The 26,220-nt window shown below is 45.6% G+C and overlaps 1 protein-coding gene across 13 annotated transcripts in view; it reads right to left on the minus strand.

Annotated features, from left to right (window-relative positions):
• PPP6R3 (protein phosphatase 6 regulatory subunit 3) overlaps window positions 1-26,220 on the minus strand; it is a 141,962-nt gene that overhangs the window by 40,937 nt on the left and 74,805 nt on the right. For all 13 annotated transcript variants that reach the window (XM_044260033.1, XM_044260043.1, XM_044260038.1 and 10 more), the window contains exons 5-11: window positions 25,801-25,938; window positions 23,058-23,123; window positions 19,825-19,937; window positions 15,672-15,785; window positions 4,808-4,937; window positions 2,576-2,728; window positions 456-605 (exon numbers count right to left, since the gene is read on the minus strand). In XM_044260033.1, the coding sequence (XP_044115968.1) occupies window positions 456-605; window positions 2,576-2,728; window positions 4,808-4,937; window positions 15,672-15,785; window positions 19,825-19,937; window positions 23,058-23,123; window positions 25,801-25,938 (864 nt within the window). The remainder of the gene's footprint in view (window positions 1-455; window positions 606-2,575; window positions 2,729-4,807; window positions 4,938-15,671; window positions 15,786-19,824; window positions 19,938-23,057; window positions 23,124-25,800; window positions 25,939-26,220) is intronic.

Consider the following 26,220-nt stretch of genomic DNA (forward strand, 5'->3'; position numbering starts at 1 on the left):
CTTGGGAGCAAGGAGAAATGAGAAGGCTGACTCAGTGAAAACCCCTCGTATTTAACAAAAGGAAACAGACCCACAGAAGAGGCTCAGCACGGCACGAAGCCCGCCTCTGCCACGCTCCTGTCCTGTGCTCAGCCCACAAACTAAAACTGGCACGCCGAACAACTCTTCAAACGCTTTCTGTAGTCGTTCAATTTTTACAGTTCTTTCAATCTCCAGAAGATTTCTAGATCTTCAAGTCGACTGTTTTTAGCAAATAAGGAGACCACTTAGACGTTTTTCCTGAAAGTTCATCTAATGGCTGTTTGTCCAGGAGATGACTCACAGAATCAGGGGCCACCAGTGAGACGAATACAGGAGTTAAACTCCCTGACCTTGAACTCCGATTCATTCCACACCACTCGAGTGGGAAAACGCTATGACCAGGAGCAACAGAAAAGAGACCCCGGGAAGCTTACGTGTTTCAGTAACAAATTGTCTCCAGTGGAGTCCTGATCAGTAATTGTGCTATTTTCTGTATTTTCAAAAGGGCTTGCAAGGATCAGTGCAATACAGATTTCCACTTGTGTGTGTAAGAAGTTATTCCACGTGTACTTGAAGAACATGTCCTACAAAAAAGAAAAACAACGCTTTCTTTTATTCAGTTACCTCAATGTTTAAAGCCATTACTCTAATACCTTTCCCAAACAGTGGTTTAATAAAATAAACATGGTATGTTCTTAGTCCAATAGGACTCATTAAAAGGAACACAAGTTTACTTTAAAGGGGGTCTGGAAAGCTACCACACAGACTCAATAGCACGACATCTGCTCTTTCAACATGCCAGCATTTGCACAGAATCCACGAGAAAACAATGAACAAGGGAAGACAAGTTAGTTCCTCAAAGAGATAGTATTTTTCTACATTTTCCATAATAAAAGGTATTAAGTTTAGTTAACTTCCAATACTTTTTGAAGAAATTTCTGAGTTTTGTTTGGACTCAACAAACGTGTGGAAGACGTGGGGTTAGGTGCAATGTGGGAGATAGACAGAAAGACAGTCTCCTCAAGGTACGCACACCCTGAGTGTGAATAAGCACTTGGTTCTAACCACTCAGGCCTTTGGAACTCATGGAACTATCAGTGAACGGAGCAAGAGAAGACAGGTCTGAGAAGGGTGTCATGTGGACCTCCTCAAAGTACACGGGTTTTCCAGATTGCTCGAAAAGCTGACAGTACCACAAAAAGGAAAGACAATTTCTAACAGCACAAACTGCAACAAGTATATATTCAGGACATTCTCTGAGTCTGCTTATCTAAACTCAAAATAAAAAGGAAATGATTAATGACCCATTTAGCAGTTTTGTCAAATTTGCTGTCACTCAAAAGTAGTTCTAAAGATTAACAACAGAATGAATTAACAATAGTTGCACACTTACTATCAGCAAGATTAGAGGCTACTAATCGATGACTTCAGGGACAGGGGAAGAAAGTTGTACGCCTCCAGTTTTATACACCAGTCAGAGGGCAGGGCAAAAACTATGTCCCCAGGGGTAGCAGTTAAGTTCACCAAAGAGACTGTGTCCTTAAATGTTTTGTCTCGCTCCAACACGTTCCTGTTCTCTATCCCTATACTGCCATCATTTAACCCAAAGCTGAAATCTAACTACAAGCATCTAATGATACCCAGTGGCACACGGTCTGGTTGATAAAACAAGCACTCGTTGGAAACTGACTGTGAATTCAAATCTTGGCTCCACCACTTACCAGTCACAGAGTATGTCCCCTCTGTGGCCATGATCTGCAAAAAACAGATCCTCTCTCTCACACAGGCATCTACAGCCCGCATCAGCCAAGAGAGGTGTATAAATGCACATTACCATGTCTTCTGTGTAGTGTGCAAACAGCCCAAACTCCCCCCAATGTACACTTTGGCCAGCTGTCTCACGACACCTGCTAAGCGTTAGCCCTTGTGTCTTCTGCGCTGGCAGGTGGCAGGACAGACAAAGCAAGCGCAGCTACCAGGGCTAAGTCTGTGGATTCTAAGCACACACCTGGGAACTGGGAAACTCGGGGGTGAGGGAAATCCAGGTAATTCCTGAGCTCTCCGTTTCTGCCTCCACTAACAAGCAGTCTAATAGCTGTGTGTGTTAAGGAAGAATCTGAACTCAAATCGAAAGACCACATACTGATACGTTATACAGATCTGTGTCAGTACAAAGACGATAAACACTTGTCCCTTTGCTAATTAGGACAAGAGAACGATGCTGTCACCAGCAGTCATTTATCGCTGACACAATCCCCTGGGGAAGGGGACTACACTCAATCACCAGAGCCAGGCGGCGCTGCTTGGGGGAGAAGTCTACATCTGAGTCATCTCTGAAATCTTCTGTTGCACTTCTTTACACAAAGCGCTTACAAATACTGAAAACTCAAGAGCATTAGAAACTGACCATGAACTCCAGACAAGAACCGTATAAAAGACCATTCATGCTCAGAACAAGAAGAGTCTCGGACAAATAGTGCCAATTTGTGAGGTTCTAACGCACTGTATATCCATAAACCATCATGGGCAAATTATCTTTCAGGTGCAACCTTACCAATATGACCCCAATGCTATTCAGCTCCATGAGGTCCTCGTTGATGCTGCTGGTGTTTGTCTGAAGGAGGCTGGAGATCAACCTGATCACATTCAACCGGGTGTTCCCCACCGGAGGGTCCAGCACACCCCACGTGGTCTTCATCACGCTTTTCTGAGGAAGAAGCAGCTTTCCGATTAAATCCAATTCGGTAAACAAACAAGAGGGGGAGGGGAGGGGATGCTAATTCGAAACACTAGGCACACGGACCCTGCAGACCGCGTGGCCTGAGGTCCACATCTGAAGGAAAAGCCAAAGCTGATTTTGAGATCTTCAAAATATGATGAAATAACCAAGGGAGGGGGGATCAAGTAATTCCCCTGGACTAGAAATTCCACAGGAAATCCGGTGTCCCCCGCTTCAACATTCCAAATGCCACAGGAAAAAAGCAAAAAGCTGCAGAAGTTTGTGGGGGTGAAAGTGCAATCAATACTCCAAACCCGACCAGAAACTCTGCATACAGACAAGTTAAAGTGGTTCGGGAACGCGGTCTGCAATCTTCGCACAATCTATGAGAAAAATGCAAACTCAGAAGTTGCTTCTGGATCACAGCGCTGACGCTCGATCAACTTCCGACCTGTTATTGGCCATAAAAGGGAATCTCTATACTTTGGTCACAGAAGACAGACCCAGGACACTTGAGAATCTCACAGGTGTGACAGGAAAGGGTGGGGAATTCTAACCCAGCATCAACGCTGCCCTTTTCCTGATTCCTCTGCCCGCTCCTCTCAAGGCCGAATGGATTCGGAAGGTTCTCACTTGGACTCCTGCAAGGCAGCTCCGACGAAGAGACGCGTGAGCAAGCTTCAGGAATCTACTCGTACACGCCACGTAGTAAAACCACACACGAACTGAACTCACAGACTCCCGGCAGTAAGAGAGAGGAAGCCCAAACGAGAAACTGCCTTGCTTTTGACTCAGGACCAAAAACACCGTGTAAGGATCCACACTGCGTGCTGCCTTTTGTCTGCCCAGAAAGACCGAGACACCGGCTGGAGAGCCTCCTCACACGTCCCTTCTCCCCTGCCTCCTTCTCCCACCTCTAGCTGCCACCTGCGATACTCTCTCCGCTTCTCCTAAAGAAATCCTTTTCTTTCCTTACTCTCCCACGCCGCTTCTCATGTCTGCCAGGAAGGACGCCACTGACCACAACCATTACCCACCGGCAGAGGCACCGAACCCGAGCGTGAACGCCAAGCGCTCTGGCCCGCACCCGGCACCGGCTGAACAGACAAGACAACAGGACACTGGCGGCATCAGCCGTCTGAAGAGATCATCTGGAAGCTGAACTCGACTCTCTGCATCAAGGACACAAATGATTCTGTGTTCCCCCTCCACAAACGCTAAACTACATAGAAAGCACCTCACATAGAAGGGAAAAACTACGATCTTAAATTCCCAACACCCTGCAGAGGAGATGCCTCAGAGACAGGTACTACAGCAGCTGGCGGCCACTGCTGGCGATGACCCAGGGCAGGAGGAAAAAGGGAAATGTCAGAACTGGTGCCAGCAGGGGACCCCTCACGGACCTGAGACTTCCACAGAGTCTAACAGGAAGAGCTCCTGACCCTGACCTCAATCTCCGCACCGCCCCCGGGGGCTGGGGAGCAGCAGCGGTTAGCACTTGGGGCCTGTGGACAGTGCTGCTCATGGGGCCTGCCACCCGCGCTCTCGGCAGGCTCCCTAAAGAAAGTCGCTGCAGATTAGCAAGCCGGTGCTCCCCAAGGAAACACCAGCACTCCGAGGCACGCTCCGCCGACTAGTCCTTCAACAAGGTATCTGTCCATCAGACTGACCCACCCTCCAACTCTGAATAAGGCAAGTCAGTCTCAAAGATCAGTTCCCAAAAGATTAACTTAAACTCAAAAGTGAAAACAACACAGTATGAGGACTGTTTATTTTACCGGCGTAAAAGTACCCAGAATTTATAGAAAGAAAGAAAAGCTTTGTTTCCTAAATAAATACTTTGCTTATTTTTAATTCTACTCCATTCATCAATACGGACACTACATCAGATAAAAGCCAATTAAAAACTAGCTCGAAAGCAGTAACAGCTGGAAGGGCTGCTCTGTACATGCTGGTGGTCACCACCAGTTCCATTCCCCACAAGGTCATCTACTTCTAACAAGTGTGTGAACCAAATTACTGACCTGGCCAGCCATGACCCGGCCATGCTTAAGGTAGCTGCCCTACCTTGGGTGGCTCAAGCAGGAGTTCGTGAAAAGATCCAAGTCTTCCTCGGATAGCTTCCAGAACACTCTTGTTGACTGAACAAGCCGAATGACTCATGCCTGGTGGGCAGATCTCTATATGGCCTTCAAATCTTAAAACAAAGCAAGTTAATTTTATTATAATTTCATAACAAATTAAGGTGTTCCCTATCAGCATGTAGGCAGATCCATACAAGCTACATAAATATGATTAGATCAACATTTCTGGAGCGACAGGAAGAGGGTGTAACACAAGCTTGCTGGGCAGCAGCCACAGGACCTGCGACCCACAGGCCTACAGAGTCAGGGGAGAAGTTACATTTGATTCCTTCCCATCCTCCCAAACTTCTAAGCTCTTTATACCTATGATACTAACAGTAGGTCTCTACCAGGAAACGTGGAAAGCAAAAGGGATCAGATCCCTGAACTGGAGGGCATACCACACTGTGTGCTATTTGGGATGCTGATAGTCAACAAGCCTGTATCTGTTCCATACAGTTTTCCTTGGATAACCAACACTGTTTCCTATTTAAAAAGCATAAATCACCCTGCCACATAAAGCTCACTCTGCACTCATTTTAATCTACTCCTGACAGGAGAACCCATTACAAGTACAATGAGACGCGCAATCCCAATGGGCCTTAATGACCACATGCGCCACAGGGTCTTGAAGTGGGAGGAGGAAGGACCTAAGGGGGGGGAGGTCCTAAGAATGTGGGTGTGGCTTGTCAGCTGGGAATCAGGGCAAACCAGTAGCCCAGGACGCAGCGGCAGAGCCCCGGCCCTGGATCCCTACTCACCAGCTGTGCGTTCCCCCTAAGGACACCGGGAGCGTCTACACGGTCTCTCTCGGGCCCACTGTGGAGGGGTGCACTCACGCAAAGCTGGAGAGCAGCTATTAGGACCCTTTCTGAAAGCATTCCACACGTGTAGACCGCTTCTAACTCAGAGCTGCACGTAACAGCATTCAGAAATTCAATGGAATGGAAAAGGGGAATGGAAAGAACTTTTGCTTTGGTGTTTTTTAATGTTCAGGGGTTTTAGAAAATAACTGATGTGGCCCAATACAGCTTTTATCATAGTTTCTATCCAGGGAGGCATGCTCAGAAGTTCCTTACAAGCCCATTAATTCTAAGAGTATTTATACACTTTTCCTCTAGTATTTTAATTCACCTGGAACTTATTTTTCACACAAAACAGGTACAGATATGGTACTTCTCAAATGATGAGACACCTTCTAAACCGCATTTATAAAAAATCCGCATTTCCCGCCTTATGTGAAAAAGCATACAAAACCATATACTAGAATTCCTTAAGCACTCATATAAACTTTATTTGTTCATTTAATAAATACTTCGTGAGCATCATTTTCTACACCAGCTCTGACTCGGGCGCTAGCCCGTGTCCGCAGTGCGGAACGAGACTCACACTGCTGCCTCACCGCCACGGTCGTTCCCACAGTGACGCATGGGTGACGCACAGGAGGCCGCTTAATCACCGGGACGCTCGGCATCTCCTGGCTGCCCTCACACCTTCACTCCTCCAGATGTGTGTAAGAGTTCACCGACTCCCAAACAAAAACCATGTTGATGTTTCCAAGCAGAACTATGTTCAATTCCGACTGCGTTACATGTGGAAAGGCACGAGAAATGCTGAATGTTTTCCGTATCAGAGCGCGCTCCTTTTCGCAGCTGAAGGTGCCACAGCCTCTTCATCCGGTTACCAGTTTAAGGACACTCTGGGCTGTTTACAGTTTTGTGTGATTATGGAAAAGGGGACATAAACATTCACTCACAGTCTTGAGGGATACGTTTTCCTTGTGACAATACCTAAGAGACCACTGGGTAATACAATGAACGGCTACGGAACACGGTAAGAATTGCGGAACGCTTTGAGAAAGCGGTCCTAGGACTCTCCGTCCCCAACAGGAACGTGCGAGACCTCCAGCCGTTCTCCGCAGTCCCTAGCACTGAGTACTCCCTGTCTGGCTTGTTTGGCTTGGTTGTGCAGTGGGCAGAACGGTGCCCCTGCCCCGCCAAAGATGTCTACACTAATCCCTAGAGCTTGCGAATGTTACCTTGACTGAAGATGTAATTAATTAAGGATCTTGAGATGAGATTATCCCAGATTATCCAGATGGCCCCTAAATGACATCCCAAATGTCCTCCAAAGAGAGGAGAGACAGACACATGGACAGAAGGCGATGTAAAGATGGAGAGAGGTGGCCGCAAGTCAAAAAATGCCAACAGCCACTGAAGCTGGAAGAGGCCGAGGATGAACGCCCGCTAGTGTCCCCGGACACAGGCGGCACAGCTCACAGCCTGATCTTGGACCCTCAGCATTCACAGAGACAGAGTAACTTCTGCTGCTTTAAGCCACGGTCTGTGGTGATTTGTTACAGCGGCCGCAGGAAAGAAATACAAGTTCAAAAGGTGCAGCACAGCATTTCAATGGGGTTTTAACTTGAAGTTCAATAATGACAAATGACAGCCATTTGTCATGTGTGTATCTGCTACACAAATACATTTTACTCATTAAGTGCTCAAATCTTTTGACCTTAAAAACTGGGCTGTTTTCCTTGTTATTAAAGTTTTGAGTGTTCTTAAGTCCTTTCCCAGACACATGAGTTGGAAATATTCTCTGACAGTCTGTGGCTCCTTTTCCTTTCACAAGTTTTTTTTTTTTTTTTTTTAAAGATTTATTTATTTTAGAAAGTGTGTGTGTGAGAGTGAACAAGAGAGTTCCAGCACGAGGAGGGCCAGAGGGAGAGAAATCTTCAAGCAGACTCCGCACTGAGCACAGAGCTGGAGGACACAGGGCTTAATCCCTGGATCCTGAGACCACAGCCAGAGCCGAAATCAAGAGCCGGATGCTCAACTGAGCCGCCCAGGCGCCCCACAACAGAGTCTCTCAAAGAGCATTTGATGGGGACGCCTGGGTGGCTCAGTCAGTTAAGCCGCTGCCTTCAGCTCAGGTCATGATCCTAAGGTCCTGGATCGAGTCCCGCGTCGGGCTCCTTGCTCAGTCGGGAGCCTGCTTCTCTCTCTGCCTCTGCCTGCAGCTCTGTGTGCACACGCTTGCTCGAGCGCTTTCTCTCTCTCTCATTCTGAGATAAATAAATGATTTTTTTTTTTTAAAGAGCATTTTATGGAATCCACGTTATCAGCTTTTCTTTTATGGGTCGGGCTTTGGTGATAAACATCTACAAAATCTCTGCCTAACGTAGGCCATGGACCTTCTTCTACCTTCTCCTAAAACATCATAGTTCTGGGATTTACATTTAGCCCTAGGATTCATTTTGAAGTAGCTTCTGCGTAAAGGGCAAGGCATACACTGAGGCCCCTCACCCTTTTTTCTGCAGATGATGTTCTAGCACCATGTGTGGAAAAGGCAGCTCTACAATGAACTGCCTCCACATCTCTGTCGAAAACCAACTGACCACATACCGTGAGGGCCTGCTCCTGGACTGTTTTGTTGGGTGATCTGTGTGTCTATCCTTTCGTTCGGTCCCGACTACCGCAGCCTTAGATCAGAGAGTGCCAGCACTCCAATTCTGCTTTTCTCTTTCAAAACTATTCTGGCTACTGTATTTCCTTTGAATTTCCATGTAAGTTTTAGAATGAGCTTGCTAATTTCTACAGAAATTAGCAAACTCCTGCTATGATTTGGACTGGTATTATACGGACACTCCAGATCAGCCTGGGGAGAAGTGGCCTCCCACCAATACTGAACTTACTAACCCATGAACGCAGCAGCTCTCTCCATTTACCAGGCGCTCTTCCAGCCCACCGATACTGAGCAGTGTATGTGTAAACAGATGTACAACCAGCTGTTTTGTTTTCTCTGTGCTACAGTAAACAGTATTTCATAAAAATTCCAAATTCCAGTTGTTTGTTGCTATTATAAAGAAATACAACTCATTTTGGAATACTGACCTTATTACATCTTATAATTTTGCTATATTTACTTGTTAGTTCTACGAGTTTTTTTTGTGTATTTTTTAGAATTTTCTATGAAGACAATCCTGACCTCTGCAAACAGATTCAGTTTTCTGTCTTCCTTTCCTGCCTTACTATGCGGGCTGGGACTGGCAATGGTGAAGATCCTTGCCATGTTTCTTGATTTTATCATTTCAGTCTCCAATCATTAAGAACGCTATCAACTATGGACTTGTTTTTAACGGAAGCCTTATCAATTTCTAAGATCCCATCCATTACTAATTTACTAAGAGGTTTTCATTATGAAGGAATTTACTGAAATGACTGGTCTTTCCTCTTTAATCTGTTAATATGAGTTACATGGACTGATTTTTTTCACGGAGACTTTATTTTTACAGAGCAGTTTTAAGTTCACAGTAAAGTGGAGGGGAAGGTACAGAGATTGTCCCCACATGCGCACAGCCTCCCCCATTACCAACACTCCCTACCTTACCCCCAGAGCGGTCTGTTTCAATCACTGAACCCACCAACGACGCAACATAATCACCCTAAGTCTACTGTCAACCATCACGGTTCATTCTTGGTGTTGAACATTCCAGGGATTTACACAAATGTATGACGACACGTACCCATCACTGTGGCATCATACTATTTTCACGGCCCTAAAAGTCCTCTATGCTTGGCCTTTTCATCTCCCCACTGCCAACCCCTCATCTTTTCATGGTCCCCACAGTTCTCCGTTATCCTGAAAGTCATGTATTTGGAATCATATAGTTTGTAGTCTTTGCACTGGCTTCTTTCCCTTAGTAATCTACATTCAAGGTTCTTTCGTGTCTTTTGAAGGCTTGACAGCTCATTCTTTTTGGCACTGGGTAATATTTGTTTGGATATACCACGATTTATTTACCTACTCACCTACTGAAGGATATCTTGGTTGCTTCCAAGTTTTGACAAGTGTGAATAAAACTGCCATAAACACCCATGTGCAGGTTTTTGTGTGAACATCAGTTTTCAACTCCTTTCGGTGAGTACCAAGGAGCTGGATTATATTTAGTTTTGTGAAAAGCTGTTAAACTGTCTTCTATAGTGGCTGTACCATTCTGCGTCCCCACCAGCCACAAATAAGTGTTCCTGTTAATCCACAATCTCACCTGCCCCTGGTGGTGTCCATCTTCTGGATTTTGGCCATTCTCACTAACTGATCTGGGAAGGATGAAGGAGCCTCGCATTCCCAAGATAAACCACAGTTGGTCATGATATATTGTCTTTTTAATACATTGCCGGGTCTAATTTGCTAATACTTTCTTGAGGAATTCTGCATCTAGGCTCCTGCGGAATTGTGGTAGTTTTCTTCCCTGTAATATTTTGGTCTAGTTTCCAAGTAATGATGGCCTCCTAAGAAGAGCTGGAGAATGCCCTCTTTTCCATGTTCTTGAAGTTCCTCAGATCTTCAGAGGAATTCACCAATGAAGCCAATCTGGGCCAAGAGTTTCCTTTGTTGGAAGCTTTTAAATGGGAATTAAATTTTGCTACAGCTGTTTACCTATTACTTTCTGCAGTGAGCTTTGGCAGTACTACTCCTTTAAGGAAGCTACCCATACCCTCTAAATCACTGAAATTGTCACCTGAGTTATTTACAGTATCCTCTTATTATTCTTTTAATGTCTGTGGGAATGCAGTTATGCCCTCTCCTCCATTCCTGCAATTTGTAATGAGTATCTTTTCTACATTTTCTTCATTAATCTGGCTAGAGATTAACTGATTTTATTGATCCTTTCAAAGAAAGAGCATTTAGGTCTCACTGATTTTCTGCATTATTTTTCCCATCTCAATCTCTTTGATTGCTTTCTGCTCTTATCTTGATTAATTCCTCCCTTCTGCTCGCTATGGGTTCATCTGCTTTCTTCACCAGTTTCTTAAGGTGGGAACTTAGATCCCAGACACAAAACTTTGTCTTCCTTAAATCCTGTCTTCCTTCCTTAACATTTAATGGGGTGCCTGGGTGCTCAGTGGGGTAAGCCTCTGGCTTTGGCTCAGGTCGTGATCACGGGGTCCTGGGATCGAGGCCCGCATCGGCCTCTGCTCAGCGGGGAGCCTGTTTCCCCCTCTTTCTGTCTGCCTCTCTGCCTACTTATGATCTCTCTCTCTCTTAAATAAATAAAAATATTTAAAATATATATATACAAACATTGAATGCTAGAACTTTCCTCCTCCTACTCTCACTTCATTCCACAAATCCTAATGTGCCCCATTTCTATTATCAGTTAGTTCAAAATATTTTCTCATTTCTCTTCATTTCCTCTTCGACCCTGGGGTTATTTATAAAGTGTGTTGCTTCATTCCAGCAATCTTTTTTTATTGATTTTAAGGTCTGAATTAATACTGTGTATATTATTTTAACTCATTATGGTTTGTTTCATGGCTGAGACTCTGGTCTACCCTGATAAAAGTCCCATGTGCATTTGAAAAGACTGTGCCCCGTGATGTGGCCAGGGCAAGGCTCTGCAAGGGTCACTCGGTCAGCCCAGCTGCCATTGCTGCTCCGGCTTCTGCATTCTCACCGGCCTTCTCTCCAGATGCTCTCTTCATTTCTATTAGAACCGCTCCCGACTGACAGAAAACCTGCAAAGGTGGTACACAGCATTCCCACATAACCCACACCCGGTTTCCCGTTATTATTATTGTACGCTAGTATGACACAAGTCACAGTAAACCATGGGTGATACATAAAATCCCCACTTTATTCAGATTTCCTCAGTTTCCACCTGCAGGCCTTTCTTCATTTCGGAGCCCACCTAAGACATCGCATTATATTTAGTTGTCATGTCTCCTTCGCTCCTCTTGGCTGTGACAGTTACTCAGGCTTCACTGGTTAGGTTGTTTTGCAGAATGTCCCTTCACTGGAATTCATCTTATGTTTTCCTCATGATCACAGGGTCTCTGAGGCAGAGACCACAGGTAAGATGTCATTGTTACTACCCCGTGAAAAAAAGTGCAAACTGTCAAAAGCACTTAGCGCTGGCTCGTCACTTTGATTATCCAGCTGAGGAAGTGTCTGCCAGAGTCACTGTCAAGCTGCTCTTTTTGTTACCTTTCCACACAGAACTCTTTGGAAGGAAGTCACAGCGCATGGTCTACACGGAGAAGAGGGCAGTTTAGTTCTTCCCCTTCGAGAAGGAAGCATCTACATGAACCATTTGAAATTTTTCTCCAGGGGACATCTGTCTCTTCTCCTCCATTTATTATTTTTTTAATTAATTAATTTATTTATTTGACACAGAGAGAGAGAGATCACAAGTAGGCAGAGAGGCAGGCAGAGAGAGAGAGGAGGAAGCAGCCTCCCTGCCAAGCAGAGAGCCCGATGCAGGACTCCAACCCAGGACCCTGAGATCATGACCTGAGCCGAAGGCAGAGGCTTTAACCCACTGAGCTACCCAGGCGCCCCTTCTCCTCCATTTATTTATAACAGTATGAACCAGTGCATATTCTGTACTTCGAGTACTAAGACAACACAGCTTTACCTTATTGCACCAATTATTATGCTGTTGTCACTGATTGTGTGAATTGGCTTTGGCCAATGAAAGCTCTTTCAGCCGGCTCCTGCGTTCCTCTGACATAACCCCTGCCACTTACATTGCAAAGTTTTGTAGGGTTTTTAATACTTCCTTATTTCTGTACTACACGATGCTCTAGGCTCCTCTAGCCCCCATCACAGGAATGGCCATTTCTCCAAGGAGCTCTGGTTCCTTTCTCTGGAGAATGGTGTGAGAAACCAAGATCTGGGCACTCACCCTCTTTTCCAGTGGTGTATCATTACTTCTAGACCCTTGTAGCCCACAAACCAAGTGTTTTTGGTTTAACTCTTCATGGTTCAATGTAGATAATTTCTAATGTCCCATTACAGATTCTTTCCTCAAGTCAGTCTATGCTCACCAATAAGCTCACAGGCATTGTCCATTTCTGCTGTGGTTTCTAGTTCTAGCATTTCCTATGCTCTTCCCTCACTCTGCTGAAAGCCCCCACCTGTTTACATACTGTCCCTTCTCCCCCGCAATCTTTTAACATATTTATCGGTTATTTTAAATTCCCCTGTCAGACAGTTCCAGCATTTTTAAATCTTTTTCTACTGACTACTCGTACTCATTGTTTTTTGGGATTCTTTTTATCTTGTTTATCTTTCTGGTTGTTTTTGACTGAAAGGTGAGCAAGTTGTGTAGGGCAGTATAAGCCAATGTAAACATGATTTCTGGAACCAACACATCTTTCTCTCTAGACCTTCAGCATCGGGTTTAAAATCAAGCTGAGGTCAACAGCTGAGCTAGGTTTGCTAGGACTGATTCCCCTCAGTGTATTACAGACTTCAGATGCGTCTCAAGTTACTTTGTATTTATAGTTAAGGCTGGTTTGCCAAGTTTCTCTCCACATCACACTTTAGCTTACTCTTAGCTGAAGCTAAGGAAGCCCTTTAGGCTTGTTCCTGAGCCTGACAAAGATTCCCCCCCACCCCCCCGCACTAGCCTTGCCTCCATCAGCTGACTGTTGCTGTTACTGGAGGCCTGATGGAATGGGGGCAGCACAGGGAAATGTGTTGTTTTGGGTTAGCCTGTCTTAGGCAGCTAAAGGGTCCCTAACTCTCACTGACCCTCCTTCAGTGGGGATCTCTAATCGTTGGAGCCCAGAACGTATCCCTGCCTCTCTCATGGCTTAGAGGATTTTTTCCTGATCCCCTCTTCCCACTGCAAATGGTCTTTACCTGTGTCTTTATGACCACAGGATTTGCTTAGTGGCCCAAGAGCTTCGTTCCATACGCAACAGGGGAAGGATTATGGTGGGGACATGTGCATTTCCCCTGAAGACTGCTGTTGTTTCCTGAGGCCCATTTTGCAAGGACACTTTCTCTGGTATTCTCAGCCTGCCCCCCCACCACCGCTTCCCCGAGAACAGCTTATAGGTGTGTGCAAACTACCCTGGCATCTAGAACTCTCAGGTGTCTCTGCCCTCCTTGTCCCCTAGGGAGCTCCGGGAGTGGCCCAGCCTACTACTGTTCTGCATTTATAGAAAATGTACCTGAACCCTTAATTTCACTAAGATGAAAAATGAAACTATGAAAGTACCCCAGCTCCTTGGTGTAAGGCCAAGAGCTAATAGCATCTCCTTATTTCTTGAGTTTTATTAAAATAATCTAAAATGTATTGTTTTTTTCCAACACGTAACTTATTCAATTATTCATTCTGAATATTTAACCTTCACATTCATATGAGTAATTTTCAAACCCTATTTACTTCACTTATCACCACTTTTATAAATATTATTCCTTTAAGTTCTTTAATATTTTGTTTGGTTTTGGTCGAGTCCAGCTTCAGGTATTTCTTGCCGGTACAGAAGCCAGATGGAACGCTGAGGTCGCTGAGGTCAGAGAGGCCGGGGAAGGCCTGCTCTGCCCGCACGTGTCCCACAGTCAGCAGCAGTACGCCAGGGCAAAGTCCCTGCCCTCTGCTTTCCGTCTTTATTTAGCTTCACATACGAGAGGCCTGGATATCTGATTTGCTTTGTGGTTAACCTATTTTTTCTTATCCAGATACTTCAAAGATCTGTCCTTTCTTCTTGGGACTCATAAATCTCATCGGGAAAAGCCTAAAATCTGAGCGCCTCCCCCCCATTCCGTTTAAATTTAATCTTGCTTGTAGCATTTCGTCACTTTCTGATCTGAAGACAAGTTCCTTCTGGTCAGAAATGTCCTTCTACTGTTTCTCTTACTGTTTTGTCTTCTCTGGTACAACGGTACAACTTCTATGGTACAACGGCCGTGAAGCACGGGGAGCAGGATGCCAGGCCCGCACCACCTGATGAATACCTTAAACGTCACCGGTAACATTCTTTACAGAAGAGTTTGCAAGAGAAGATGCAGACATGGTCATAACCGCAGACACAATCCCCAAAGTACAAGATCTTCGAAGCACTGTTCCCAAACTGCCTTCCATTGCCGCTGACCAAAGACTAACCAAAACGGGGAACAGAGGTCAGGAATTTGGGAAACGGAACGACTGTGTTCACTACTTTGCCTGAAACCAATACGACACCATGAAAAGTACATCCAGAAACCTTGGATGGCCGGGATTTTCATATGCTGACGGCAGCCTCCTCTGTCCTCTTCACGCCCTCTGGTTCGCTGGATAAATCTAACAGTGAGTGAGAAAATACAAACGCTAATCTCTAAACCACATATTCTCGGAGCGCTCACATATACCCACCTCTTCAAACCCTCATGCTCCAGGGAACAAATAAGAAAATTCTGACAATCTGTAAGTGAATTAGCACCGAACATAAATTGCAAAGAGTAACATGACCAACATCATCTGGCTGGTCCAGGGCACATACATGGGAAGAGCAGACTGTATTTCTGATTCTGAAACACTTGGCCCAAATTTTTCCTTCAAGGTCGCAAGCCATCTGCCCACCCATTTGAAAGCAGCCTCACGAACCGCAGGGCCCTTACATGTGAAATCCCTGAAGAGCCCATCTGAAGACTCAAGTCAGCATGTGCTGACTTGAATCACAAGAATCACAAGACAGAAAGCATTCCTGAACTGCCACCTGAACGGGACAGCACAATTCTCTCGTGTTACACATTTTGTTATGACAACTCTTATTGTAGCTACTTCTCGTAAGGACTGCAAATACCCAAACACTGCCAGTGCCCGGTGCTCACCAAACACTATCTTCAACCGCATCCCTACAGCCCACCTCGGCTGAAACTAAGTCAGAGTTCTTACGGTGGAGACATGCTCAGCACCTGCAGTTCAAGGGCAAGAGATCGAAGCTTATCAACCAACAACTTTTATCAGTTTCTAGGAAACCTAAAAGCAAAACAAAATGGCTCAGCGTTTGTAAGACAAAAGAAAAGCTTACGTGGGCCGCCGCGTCTCCAGCAAAGTCAGCAGTATCTGGATTGCACTGACTATGGCTGATTCATTTTTCTCCTTGTGGAAAATATTTGATAGAAGCTGCTCTATAATTTCTTGCCTAGGGAAACAAATCAACAGTCAGGTGCTAATTGTAACATTAACAGTAATGTCAGATTAATTAACAGTAATGTCAGAGAAAAAGAGCATGGTAGCAGTAAGGCAAGTACTCTATAAAAAGTTCAACCCCACTTGGGCATATCTGTTTCATGTAACAACATTTTATTTTTAATACATTTATTAAACCAGACAAGTGATCCTACTTATTCCAAAATCTAACTCTCCCACATGTATTCTCCTACTCCCTCCCCTCAGCAGAGTCACCTGGGCCCTGCTTGCCTCCGCAGATCTTGTCGAGAGCCAACAAGTATTTCCAGACTGGAAGTCACCTCCCACTCCAATCAGGGTGCTGGTGGTGGCGGCTGTGGGTGGTAAGAAAATCTGGAGCTCCTCACCCCACAAAATGAGGGGACTTTTTCAAAAAGGCTAATTATAACCCATAAATGTCTTCCCACAAAAGCATTAATGTATAATTAACTAAGATCTAAAACATGTAAAAGATCAATTGTTGCATTTCACCCTACAATTAAAATTTGGTCAATCAAAATAACATGGCGGCAGGAAGCAGATCTGCCTGAACTAGAGCCAAAACGTTCTCTACAGGCTCTTCCCATTATACACTCAAGGCCACGATGAATGTAAAACACAAGGGTAACTTGCCAGGTAATTTATATGGACGTTCTCAAGGAAGGTCTCAGTGTCTTAGGATCTTGGTAATTTTCAGAATCCGAGTGGTTGGAAACCTGGGACCACCCTCACCCTCACAACGGGACACACAGCTGGGCTGCCCCTGCCGCTTACCCAGCAGAGACACCAGCCACCCCGCAGTACAGCTCAGTTCACTGTGTCCCAACACCAGTCCCCTTGCCAGGCTAAGGCAGCAAGTAGGACAGAATCTCCTTTTTATTTGGGGGAAGCAAATAAAACTGGTATCTAAGCTAACTTCAGAGGATCCCTCCCCCTGCCCCCGCTCCCTGCCTTGGTGGAAGAAGCTTTCAACTACCAGACCGGCGCTAAAATGGGGAGACCTTCACCCAAAACAGCACTATAAAAATCACTCAACACACAGCAAGTCTACAGAACGAATACTAGGTCTGAGACTGGCCTCCAGAAAACAGGCAGCTTTTTCACAGGAAATAACATCTGTTTTTCAAAGAGCAGCCTCACGCCACAGGAGAGTATGGACCCAGCGTCCAAGCGCAGATGTCCACCTTCTCGTTCAAGAGGAATGTTCTTCCTTAACACAAGTGCGTCATAGGCTCACAGACACTGACGCCTGAGGGAGTGGCTCCCAGAGAGGCCCTCCCTAGCTCATGGCTTCATCAGTCGCCTACAACCATGAAAGCGTCCCACTAATGGACAAAATGATATGATAACCAGCAAAACTCGGACGGTCAAGATGTTAACGTACACCTGAACCGTATTATGAGTCTTATCTCAACACAAGAATATCAGCCGCTACAGAAGGAATCACGAACCAAAGGACCGAGCTGCTCAGACAGGGTAAAACGAGCACTTTCGTATTCCTTCAACAGTAAAAGCATTTACTTACACGTTAGAGAAATGGATTTTTTTTCACATTTAAAAAAACCCGAGTTCTCGGATCAGCATTAGTAAACTCCCCACAGGAGCTGCTCTACACACGAAGCCCTGCAAGGACTTTACCAGGCCTTGAGACTCCGGCGCACTTTCGTTGTGACTGCTTTGTACACGGGTAGTCAGAGGAACGCAACCTGGCCCGACTGAGATCAAACTCCAACTCATTCTAAGCAACTTCGTATCAAGAATCAAAAGTGGCACAGTCCGACCTTCTCTAACACAACTGGTTTTAAAGGAATTTTAAACTTCTGAAGAATTCCAGAGCCACTAAACTGCAAATACTCAATTTAAGCCCTGACTGCTACCCAAGCTAATCGCTGCCTAACACTGGCATCCATTTTCTCAGGGACCTTTCGGTGCGTCTACCCATCCTGACCATCCTCTCCGGCCTGAGCTCGCTTCGAACTTTTGTTCACGTGCTACAGCACACATACACTTAAGTGTTTATACATGCCGTGGCACCCCAACTATGGGCTGTTAGGCCATATAAAGAGCTGGGTCATCTGTATACTATGTATGGCCAGCAGATTGGCCTAAGAATACAATATTGCTAGATTTCTCAGTTTATCAAATATTGTACGTTATCACCTGGTAATACATCAGCCACACACAAATGCTATTATGATTAATAAGTTTACCAAACCCGTAGAAGCCTTTGGTCACTGTGTATTTTCTTTATCAACAGCTACTGAAAGAATCACCATAACACGGAAGCATGTCTGATTACTAAAGGGGGCTGGTTCTCATTCTCAAGAAGGATGCAGGAGGCACTGCTGAAGATGAAGTCTCCCCACTGCCAACTCCGGTGACATCCTCAGACCCCTAACTCATCATGACCATGAATCTGAAGACATTTACTCCAACGAATATTCAATAATCCCAATTCTTGGCATGTATGGTTCCGTTTAGAGCTGCCTGATCACTGGGACTAAAGACATAGCCTGAACTGTAACAGCTGGGCCCTACCCAGGCTCCGGAGCCATACTCCCCAGGAAAGAGGCTCCAGGGGCCCTGAAACTCAGCACGACCTGCTGCCCGGTCCTGCATCTGGGGGGAGCCTGCGGTCCCAGATGGCCACTGCACTCCAACTGTAACGAGTGTGAACTGACCTGTCCTAAGTATAAAATACACGCTGACCTGTCCTAAGTATAAAGTGTGAACTGACCTGTCCTAAGTATAAAATACACGCTGGTTTTCCAAAACTCTGGCAAAGAAAAGAATGTATAATACCTCAGTGATTTTTTTTTTTAATAAGCATCTGTTCAAATATTTTTAACAATTTAATATATTATTAAAATTAATTTCACCTATTTTTTACTTGAATGTGGCCACTAGATCATTTAAAATGACATCTGAGGGGCGCTGGGGTGGCTCAGTGGGTTAAAATGACATCTGACTTTTCTTTCTATTGAACAATGCTGTCATGAACCATGAGACTGATGGTGTTCAACCTTTTTTTTTTTAACCTACTCAAAGGGCAATTTTACATGGTTGAACCTAACACTACTATAATTACTAGTATTTGAATGTGGAATGTCTTATATTTACAAAAAGAGTATATACGCCATAGTGCCAAGAATAACAGAAGTGGGGAAGGAAACTGACGTTTTACCTAGAAGCTGATAATTTAAGTTTCGCTCACTTCAGAGAATCAGTCAAATCCTTTCCTGGGAAAATACAATTCTACTTCTCAGATGACAGACTTTAAAAATGATACCACGTCTCTAATTTGCTCCTCGCTCATCTCACTGGGGGCATGCAGACCCAATGTGTGCCCGTGTGCAACGGCAGGTATTCCTTCCGAAAATGTGCGAATCTAGAGAAGCTAGTATCCACGGGCTGGCCGTTCACAAATTTCAAAACAGCACACCATCCTCCACCTATTTTCCACCCAAACATGAGATGGCTGCTCACAAGGAATCGTCTCAAAATAAGAACAGAGCAGTACACAGACAAAAAACACACAAGGCTTGTAACCCTTCGAATCAGGTCTGGTCAGGTCGCCCCCAGTCAGCTGCAAAGGCACAGTAAATCCTAAGAAGAACTTCTGGTAAAATCCTTGACTACGATGGGTCAAATCAGTTTGCATATGAAATTATTCTTCACCAAAGACCTGCGAAGCAGTAACCCACAGTCAACACGCGCTACCCCATCTTACGACAGCTTAACGGAATTCTAGTTTATAGCTATTTCCAAAGTTCCAAGTCTACGCATAAATGTCATTCCTTTACATTCTTACCCTGCGGGTGTCCACTGGGCATCACAAATGGCTGAGATCGGATAAGCCGGTCCTCCCCCACCCAAGGGTATCTTGCAGGGTCATGATTCCCACAGATGGAGGACTTACCAACCACTCACACTGGTAACACAACAAATAGCATCAATTAAAAAAAAAGAAAAGAAAAGAAAAGAAAAAAGAACAAGAACAATTTTAAACATACTTTTCTAGAGTGGCAAGCAGGGGATCTGGTTCTGTACTGTTCTGAATTTGTAACATCTGGTCTCTGCTCAGGCGAACAATTTCACAAAGTGACTGTGAAGCATTTGAATGCCGCTAAGGGAAAAAAGTACAATTTTAACTATAAAACACGTCATATGTCAAGTTTACAACAAAACGTTATCGAGTAAATTGCTTAAGAAATAACACAAATTAACACTGGCCGTTAAGAAGCTGCGGTGAGTAAAACGTCAAGCTCAGAAGAAGGAATGTAGGTTAAAAAAAAAAAAGGAGGAGGAGGAACACAGGTAGACACAAGACTACCTGATCCTGCCAGGCCAACGAGCTTCACTAACAATACCCGCACAGCAGAGATCACTATGGGTAGGGACATGGCATCCAAGTTCTGGCAAGGAGGGGCGCCTGGGTGGCTCAGTGGCTTAAAGCCTCTGCCTTCAGCTAGGTTCATGATCCCAGGGTCCTGGGATTGAGCCCCAGATGGAGCTCTCTGCTCAGCAGGGAGCCTGCTTCCTCCTCTCTCTCTGCCTGCCTCTCTGCCTGCTTATGATCTCTAATAAATAAATAATAAATCTTTAAAAAGAAACAAAAAACAAAGTTCTGGCAAGGAAAAATTTCTACAACTGAGAACTTGAAAACAATACATCCCCCCAAAACACAGCTGACCCTTGAACAACATGGGTTTGAACCACACAAGTTCACTTCCACAAAGATTTTCTTAATACGTACAGTACTTATTTAAACGTATTTTCTCTTGGGATTTTCTTAGTAACATTTTTTCTCTAACTTGCTTTACTGTAAGAACATGGGATGTAATACATACACAAAATATGTGTTAACTGATGGGCTGCCTTATTGGTAAGGCTTATGGCCAACAGCAGGCTATTACCAGTTAAGTTTTATGGAGTCAAAAGCTTTACATGGATTTTCGATTTCATGGGGGGGTTGGCACCCCAACCCCTATGTTGTTCAAAGGTCAACTCTTTCTATTTTTATCAGCATAGAAGCTGATAAATCACCTTTTAAATCAGCACTGATTTAAATTTAAAAAAAAAAAAAAAAAAAAAGCAAATATAGCTTTCTGGAATATACCAAAGGGCAAGAAATACTGCATCGTCTCCCAGTGTAGTGTGTTTACCTCACAGGAAAATCTAAGATCTTAGCGCCCAAATACATTCTGCTCTGTGGCACGTGGCACTAGGCACCGCCCGCAGACACAGCAGTTGGAGACCAGGACAGGCAGGGAGTGATGTCCACACACACCAGGGTAGCAAGGCCACTGCCTAGAATTAGGAGTCTAATTGTTCCTTAGTAAGTACCGACTGGTCCGTATGACTTCAGCATGTGACTTATCACTTAATAAAAAACAGAAGTATCAACGGGACTGTCCAGAGGCAAAATGAACTTTCTTACAAGTCAGGCAAAGAAGCTGTTAATGCTCCGAATGCTTTGTCCTTTAGAAAAGAAAAGGAAGAAGAGCCGCAGACGGGCTTCCCCTGAGCCCTGCCGACCGGCATGATTTCCTCCTGAGCAATCAGCTCTTCTGTCTGAGAATGTGCAAACCTAGCAACAGGCAAGCCTTGTCCATGGACGTGTATGCCCTGTGAAGGGGACAGGCCACGCTCCCATCATCACTCTCCACGGCCTGCACCGGCCACACCTGAATCACACAGGGGAGCAGCACTCTGGAAGCATCCAACCCCCGCCCCGGGCACAGGAGGCGCTACCAGCCCCACCAGCTCGCAGGCCCCTGCTCCCACCGCAGCAGCCGACGCAGGCGCACACCAGGCTGTGGTCTGAATGTTAACAGAACAAACCACAGATGCACTGTTCCAAAGGGAACCAACAGCACCTTTAGTGGTTAACTTTTTATGAATTTTAGATATAAATTCCAGGTATCAAAGTATCTGAATACACCCAAGGAGAAGGGGCTAAATCAAGCTTTGCAAGCAGGAATATCCTCTGGGTACATTTGCCCCTTCGTCCTCCTCCTCCACCGTCTTACTCTTCAATCTAACTGGCAACTTAAGGCACACGGGAAGGTCCCCTGACCTCCCCACAACACAGCACATCTACTACAATCACCTCCTTCCCAGAGAGGAGGCTGAGCCGCAGAGCTGTCATGTCTGCAGGCAGAAAGGGCTAAACATGGGCAATCGCACAGGCTAGGGCTGCGACAGAAGGCGGCAGCAGGAGCAGCGGCAGGGGGTGCCTGAGTGGCACAGTGGGTTAAGCGACTGCCTTTGGCTCAGGTCATGATCCCAGGAGTCCCAGCTCCATGGGGAGTGTGCTTCTCCCTCTGACCTTCTCTCTCATGCTTGCTCGCTCTCTCTCTCTTTTCCTCAAATAAATAAATAAATAAAATCTTTTTTTTTTTTTTAAAAAGGAGCAGCAGAGCTGGGGGCCTCCTCCACTGGGGCCAATGGCTAGTCCAGGAGACCCCAGGCATCTCCTCAGCACAGAGCTCAGTCTGCAAACTGCAGAGCAGCCTCAATCCTATTGCCAAGTCAACCCTCAGCTCCCGGGACAAAGCCAAACCTGTCAGTGCCTCTGGCCAAGAATGGCTGAGAAGTACGAGCGCCAGGGGCTCCACGCTCCACAGCTACGACGGTGGCAAAGATTCTGATGTGCTGCTGCACGGCGCAGCCAGAACAGAAAACACAAGTGCAGATGCGGCCACACCATTTGGGCTAATGATGTGTACAGAAGGAAAAAGAAGTAGGACAGAGGAGGTCTGTAACAAAAGCAAGCAGATTCAGCTCCAAGCTCCAGAAGATGGTGCTAGAACCAGGGCCTGCTGCTGTCCACGTTTCTGAAAAATGTTCTGGCATCAGCAAAATGTAGTATTTTTTTAAAGCCTTTAGTGATTAGAAAATTGTCAACTTAAAGAATGCCAGATTTTGGGCGCCTGGGTGGCTCAGCTGGTTGGACGACTGCCTTCGGCTCAGGTCATGATCCTGGAGTCCTAGGATCGAGTCCCACATCAGGCTCCCAGCTCCATGGGAAGTCTGCTTCTCCCTCTGACCTTCTCCTCGCTCATGTTCTCTCTCACTGTCCTTCTCTTAAATAAATAAATAAAAATCTTTTTTAAAAAAAAAAGAATGCCAGATTTTACCTGTCCTCTACCTTCATGCCTCCTACAATTATGCTCTATGCCCAAACAAACACAGTTCCACTTTTTCAAAAAAATCAAGTTTACAGTCACACAAGAGAACTTACATCTTCTTCTTGCGATGGATGAACTATTTCCACAAGTCTCTGGATAATTTGCTCCTCATTTAACCACTGTAAAACACATTGTAGAGGTAATCATAGCAATGCGTGGTTCTTGTTCAAACCCCAATGAAGATTAACATACTTGGAAATATCCATCACATTTTAAGTAGAATGTTACAGGTTTCTCTGGACTTTGAACACTACAGGAAATTAAAAGTCCCCCAAGGAAAATGCCAGTGAATATATTATTTAAACTATAGCCAACACTACCAACTATGCCCCAAATTACAATTCCCACATAAAAAATTCTAACATCAACTTCTTAGACACAGAGTAGTTCTCAAACACGAAGCACTAAAAAGGCCTGTATTTTGTTTGGGGTGTGTGTGTGTGTGTAATTCATACATTTTCTGTACGACAGTCTTCACCCTCAGCGTGAGAGGGGCACCTGGGTGGCTCAGTCAGTTAGGAGCCTAGATCAGAGCGCTGCTTGGGATCTCAGGGTCAGTCTCTGTCCTCAGAAGAGTCTGCTTGAGATCCTCTCTCCCCCTCTGCCCCTCCCCACTCCCATGCCTGTGTACGCTCTCAAGTAAACAAATCAATCTAAAAAAAGAAGGGGGGCAGCTTCAGAAAGACTAAGAAAAGCAGCATTTAGTATCAAGCCTCTGGGTTAAAACATATGATGAACTTTCAGACTCCAAAACCAAAACAGCCACAGGAAACATGGGGGCAGGGCACCACAGCAGTCGAGTTCCTCTGCCCCATCAGGAGTTAGTAAAGAGCCAGTATCCTGCTCAGGACAATCTCTTTCTCATCTACATGTGAAGTACCACCGTGAATGAAAATAAGAAGAGAAGAAGAACAGGGAGAATAAGTTAAATATCAGGAGCAGAATGTTAGGCAGGAAGAGAAGCAACATAACAAGGCACTTACAGTCAAGAAAGGACCCAAAAAACAAAACAAAACAAAACAAAACAAAACCAGAAACCACCTCAACACAAAACCCAAAGGTTAAAGGGAAACTGGGGGAAACAGGGAGGCACGGGGCTGGGTGGCAAGAAATCAAACACAATTTGCTAAGGGCACAGCTGCCTGCTCCTTAAAGAGAACGGTGCCTAAGGAAGACGAAAACAAAGCTACGAGAGGTACAAAGCTAGAGGTCCAACTCTGTATTTTAATATTGGTTTCAAAATGGGCATATCAGTCACCCTCCCGGGGATCTTGCCAAAACGCACACTCTGATTCAGTAGGACAGAGGTGAGACCTGAGTCCCCACGTGACACCTGGGGCCACACTTTAGCCACAATGGGGTGGAGGGTGGAGGGGGGGCCTGACCACCAGGGGAGCAGGAAGGAAACTCTGTGCACTATGAAAGGATCAGCCCCACACTCCTACGGCCTCCACAGCCATTAGTAAGAACCTACGTCGCCATGGCGGGCACCCAAATCTAAGTTCCTAACCACCCTTCCCCTAACCTAAGTCTTTATTAACTGCCTATCACCATATCACTCCAGAAGAAATGGCCCTAAAATTCAACTCAGAAGTGACAAAAGAATTCTAAAAAACTATACTTAATCACTACTCCCTAGAGCAATCCAAGGTGACCCCTCCCCTTGCCTTCAACAATCTTTCCTGGAATCTTGAACATCTTCTGAGAAAAGATAGCCACAAAACACACCTAAAAAGAACCAACAAACTTCCTACAGGCAACTCCAGGACATTCACTAGATACCCTCAGCTGGTGTCTTCATGATGACCACGGTGCTCAAGAGATCTCTGCCTGGTTCTACAGAGCCAGCCCTGACCACATCCCCCTCACACAAACACGTGCCCAAGCATGCCTGCTCACCTCAGCAGAACATGCCTTTCCTGGAATACCACCTGACAGGCCCTCCTGCCTCTCCTCTGGTTCTTCCAGTCTTTAATTAAAATCAGCATTTCCAATAAAACTAATTTCAAAGAAATGAGTAGGTGCTAGGGTTTGGGATGGAACGGGTTGGGGAAGGTTCTGGAAAAAGGGAGTGAAGAGAATCAGAGAGGAGGAGACAGAAGACAAGAAGAAGAGGCAAAGATAAGAGCCTGTGCGGAATCTCATGTTCAGTTACTCACACTCTCCCTCTTCCCACCCAAATTCCACTAAAGACAGCTCTTCAAGAGGCACACGTATCCTAAAATAACCATCCACCAAAATTTTAAAATACGTGTGCTTTTGGAAGTAAGCCCCATTCTCCTCTTCTCCTATGATCCTAACTACCCACAAGAGGAACACTACCCTGACGGCTCCCTTCCTGGAACACGGGTCCTTGCGGCCCTGACCCTGCGGTGTGGTCACGATCTCAGGAGTGGTGCCTCGTGGAATCCCCAGACCAGATTTGCAGCTCCCCATCTCCTGCTCTTTCCAGGAGACAAGCTTTAAATGCATTTTCAACCCATTCCACTGCCCCACTCCCACTGAAAACCAAACCAGCAGGGAGTAAAGGACCGCTCACAAAGAAACACCACAGGCCCCTCCAGATGCGCACATCTGGAACATGAGCCCTGCAAAACCCTGCAAGATCGTAATCTCTTCCTACCTTGGAACCTCCTTCCTTCCCCACCCTGCCCTCCTCCCTGAAAGTCCCACCCCCGCCGCGTTTCCCAGACAACCTTCCTCTCCCAAGCCCCTGGAATCCCTCCCAGCACCCAGCAGCCCTGGGGGCTCCGAGGTCGCAGCCCGCGCCAGTGCAGGGGTCCTGATTCTACTCACGTTCAGCACATCCTGCCTGGGCTGCGGAGGCTCAATGCACGTCAGGAGCCTGAGCAACAAGTCCATGATGGCCGAAGTTCCTATGTGCTTTATGATAAGGTCTACGAAATCACGTTTCTTCTTCAAGAAATCCACAATCTAGAGGAGAACAAACCAAAACTGAAAGACACATAACCGGGGAACCACCACCTTTACGGCGTAGTCCATCCTGACCCCTCGAACTGCCCCTCTCGAAACCCAGCGCCGCCCTGAGTGGAGGACTGGCAGACGCTGAGCTGGAGCCAGACGGAGACCGGGGAGCCGGCTAACTGTGAGCGCACGCAAAACCCCTTGGGAAAAAACCTCAAATTACCACACGTTTCCTCACATGAATACACCATAACAAAGTCTTTTATTTCTGTTCACTTTCATTATTAACTG

The sequence above is a fragment of the Neovison vison genome, chromosome 7, assembly GCF_020171115.1.
Source record: "Neovison vison isolate M4711 chromosome 7, ASM_NN_V1, whole genome shotgun sequence".
NCBI classification, from domain to species: Eukaryota; Metazoa; Chordata; class Mammalia; order Carnivora; family Mustelidae; genus Neogale; species Neogale vison.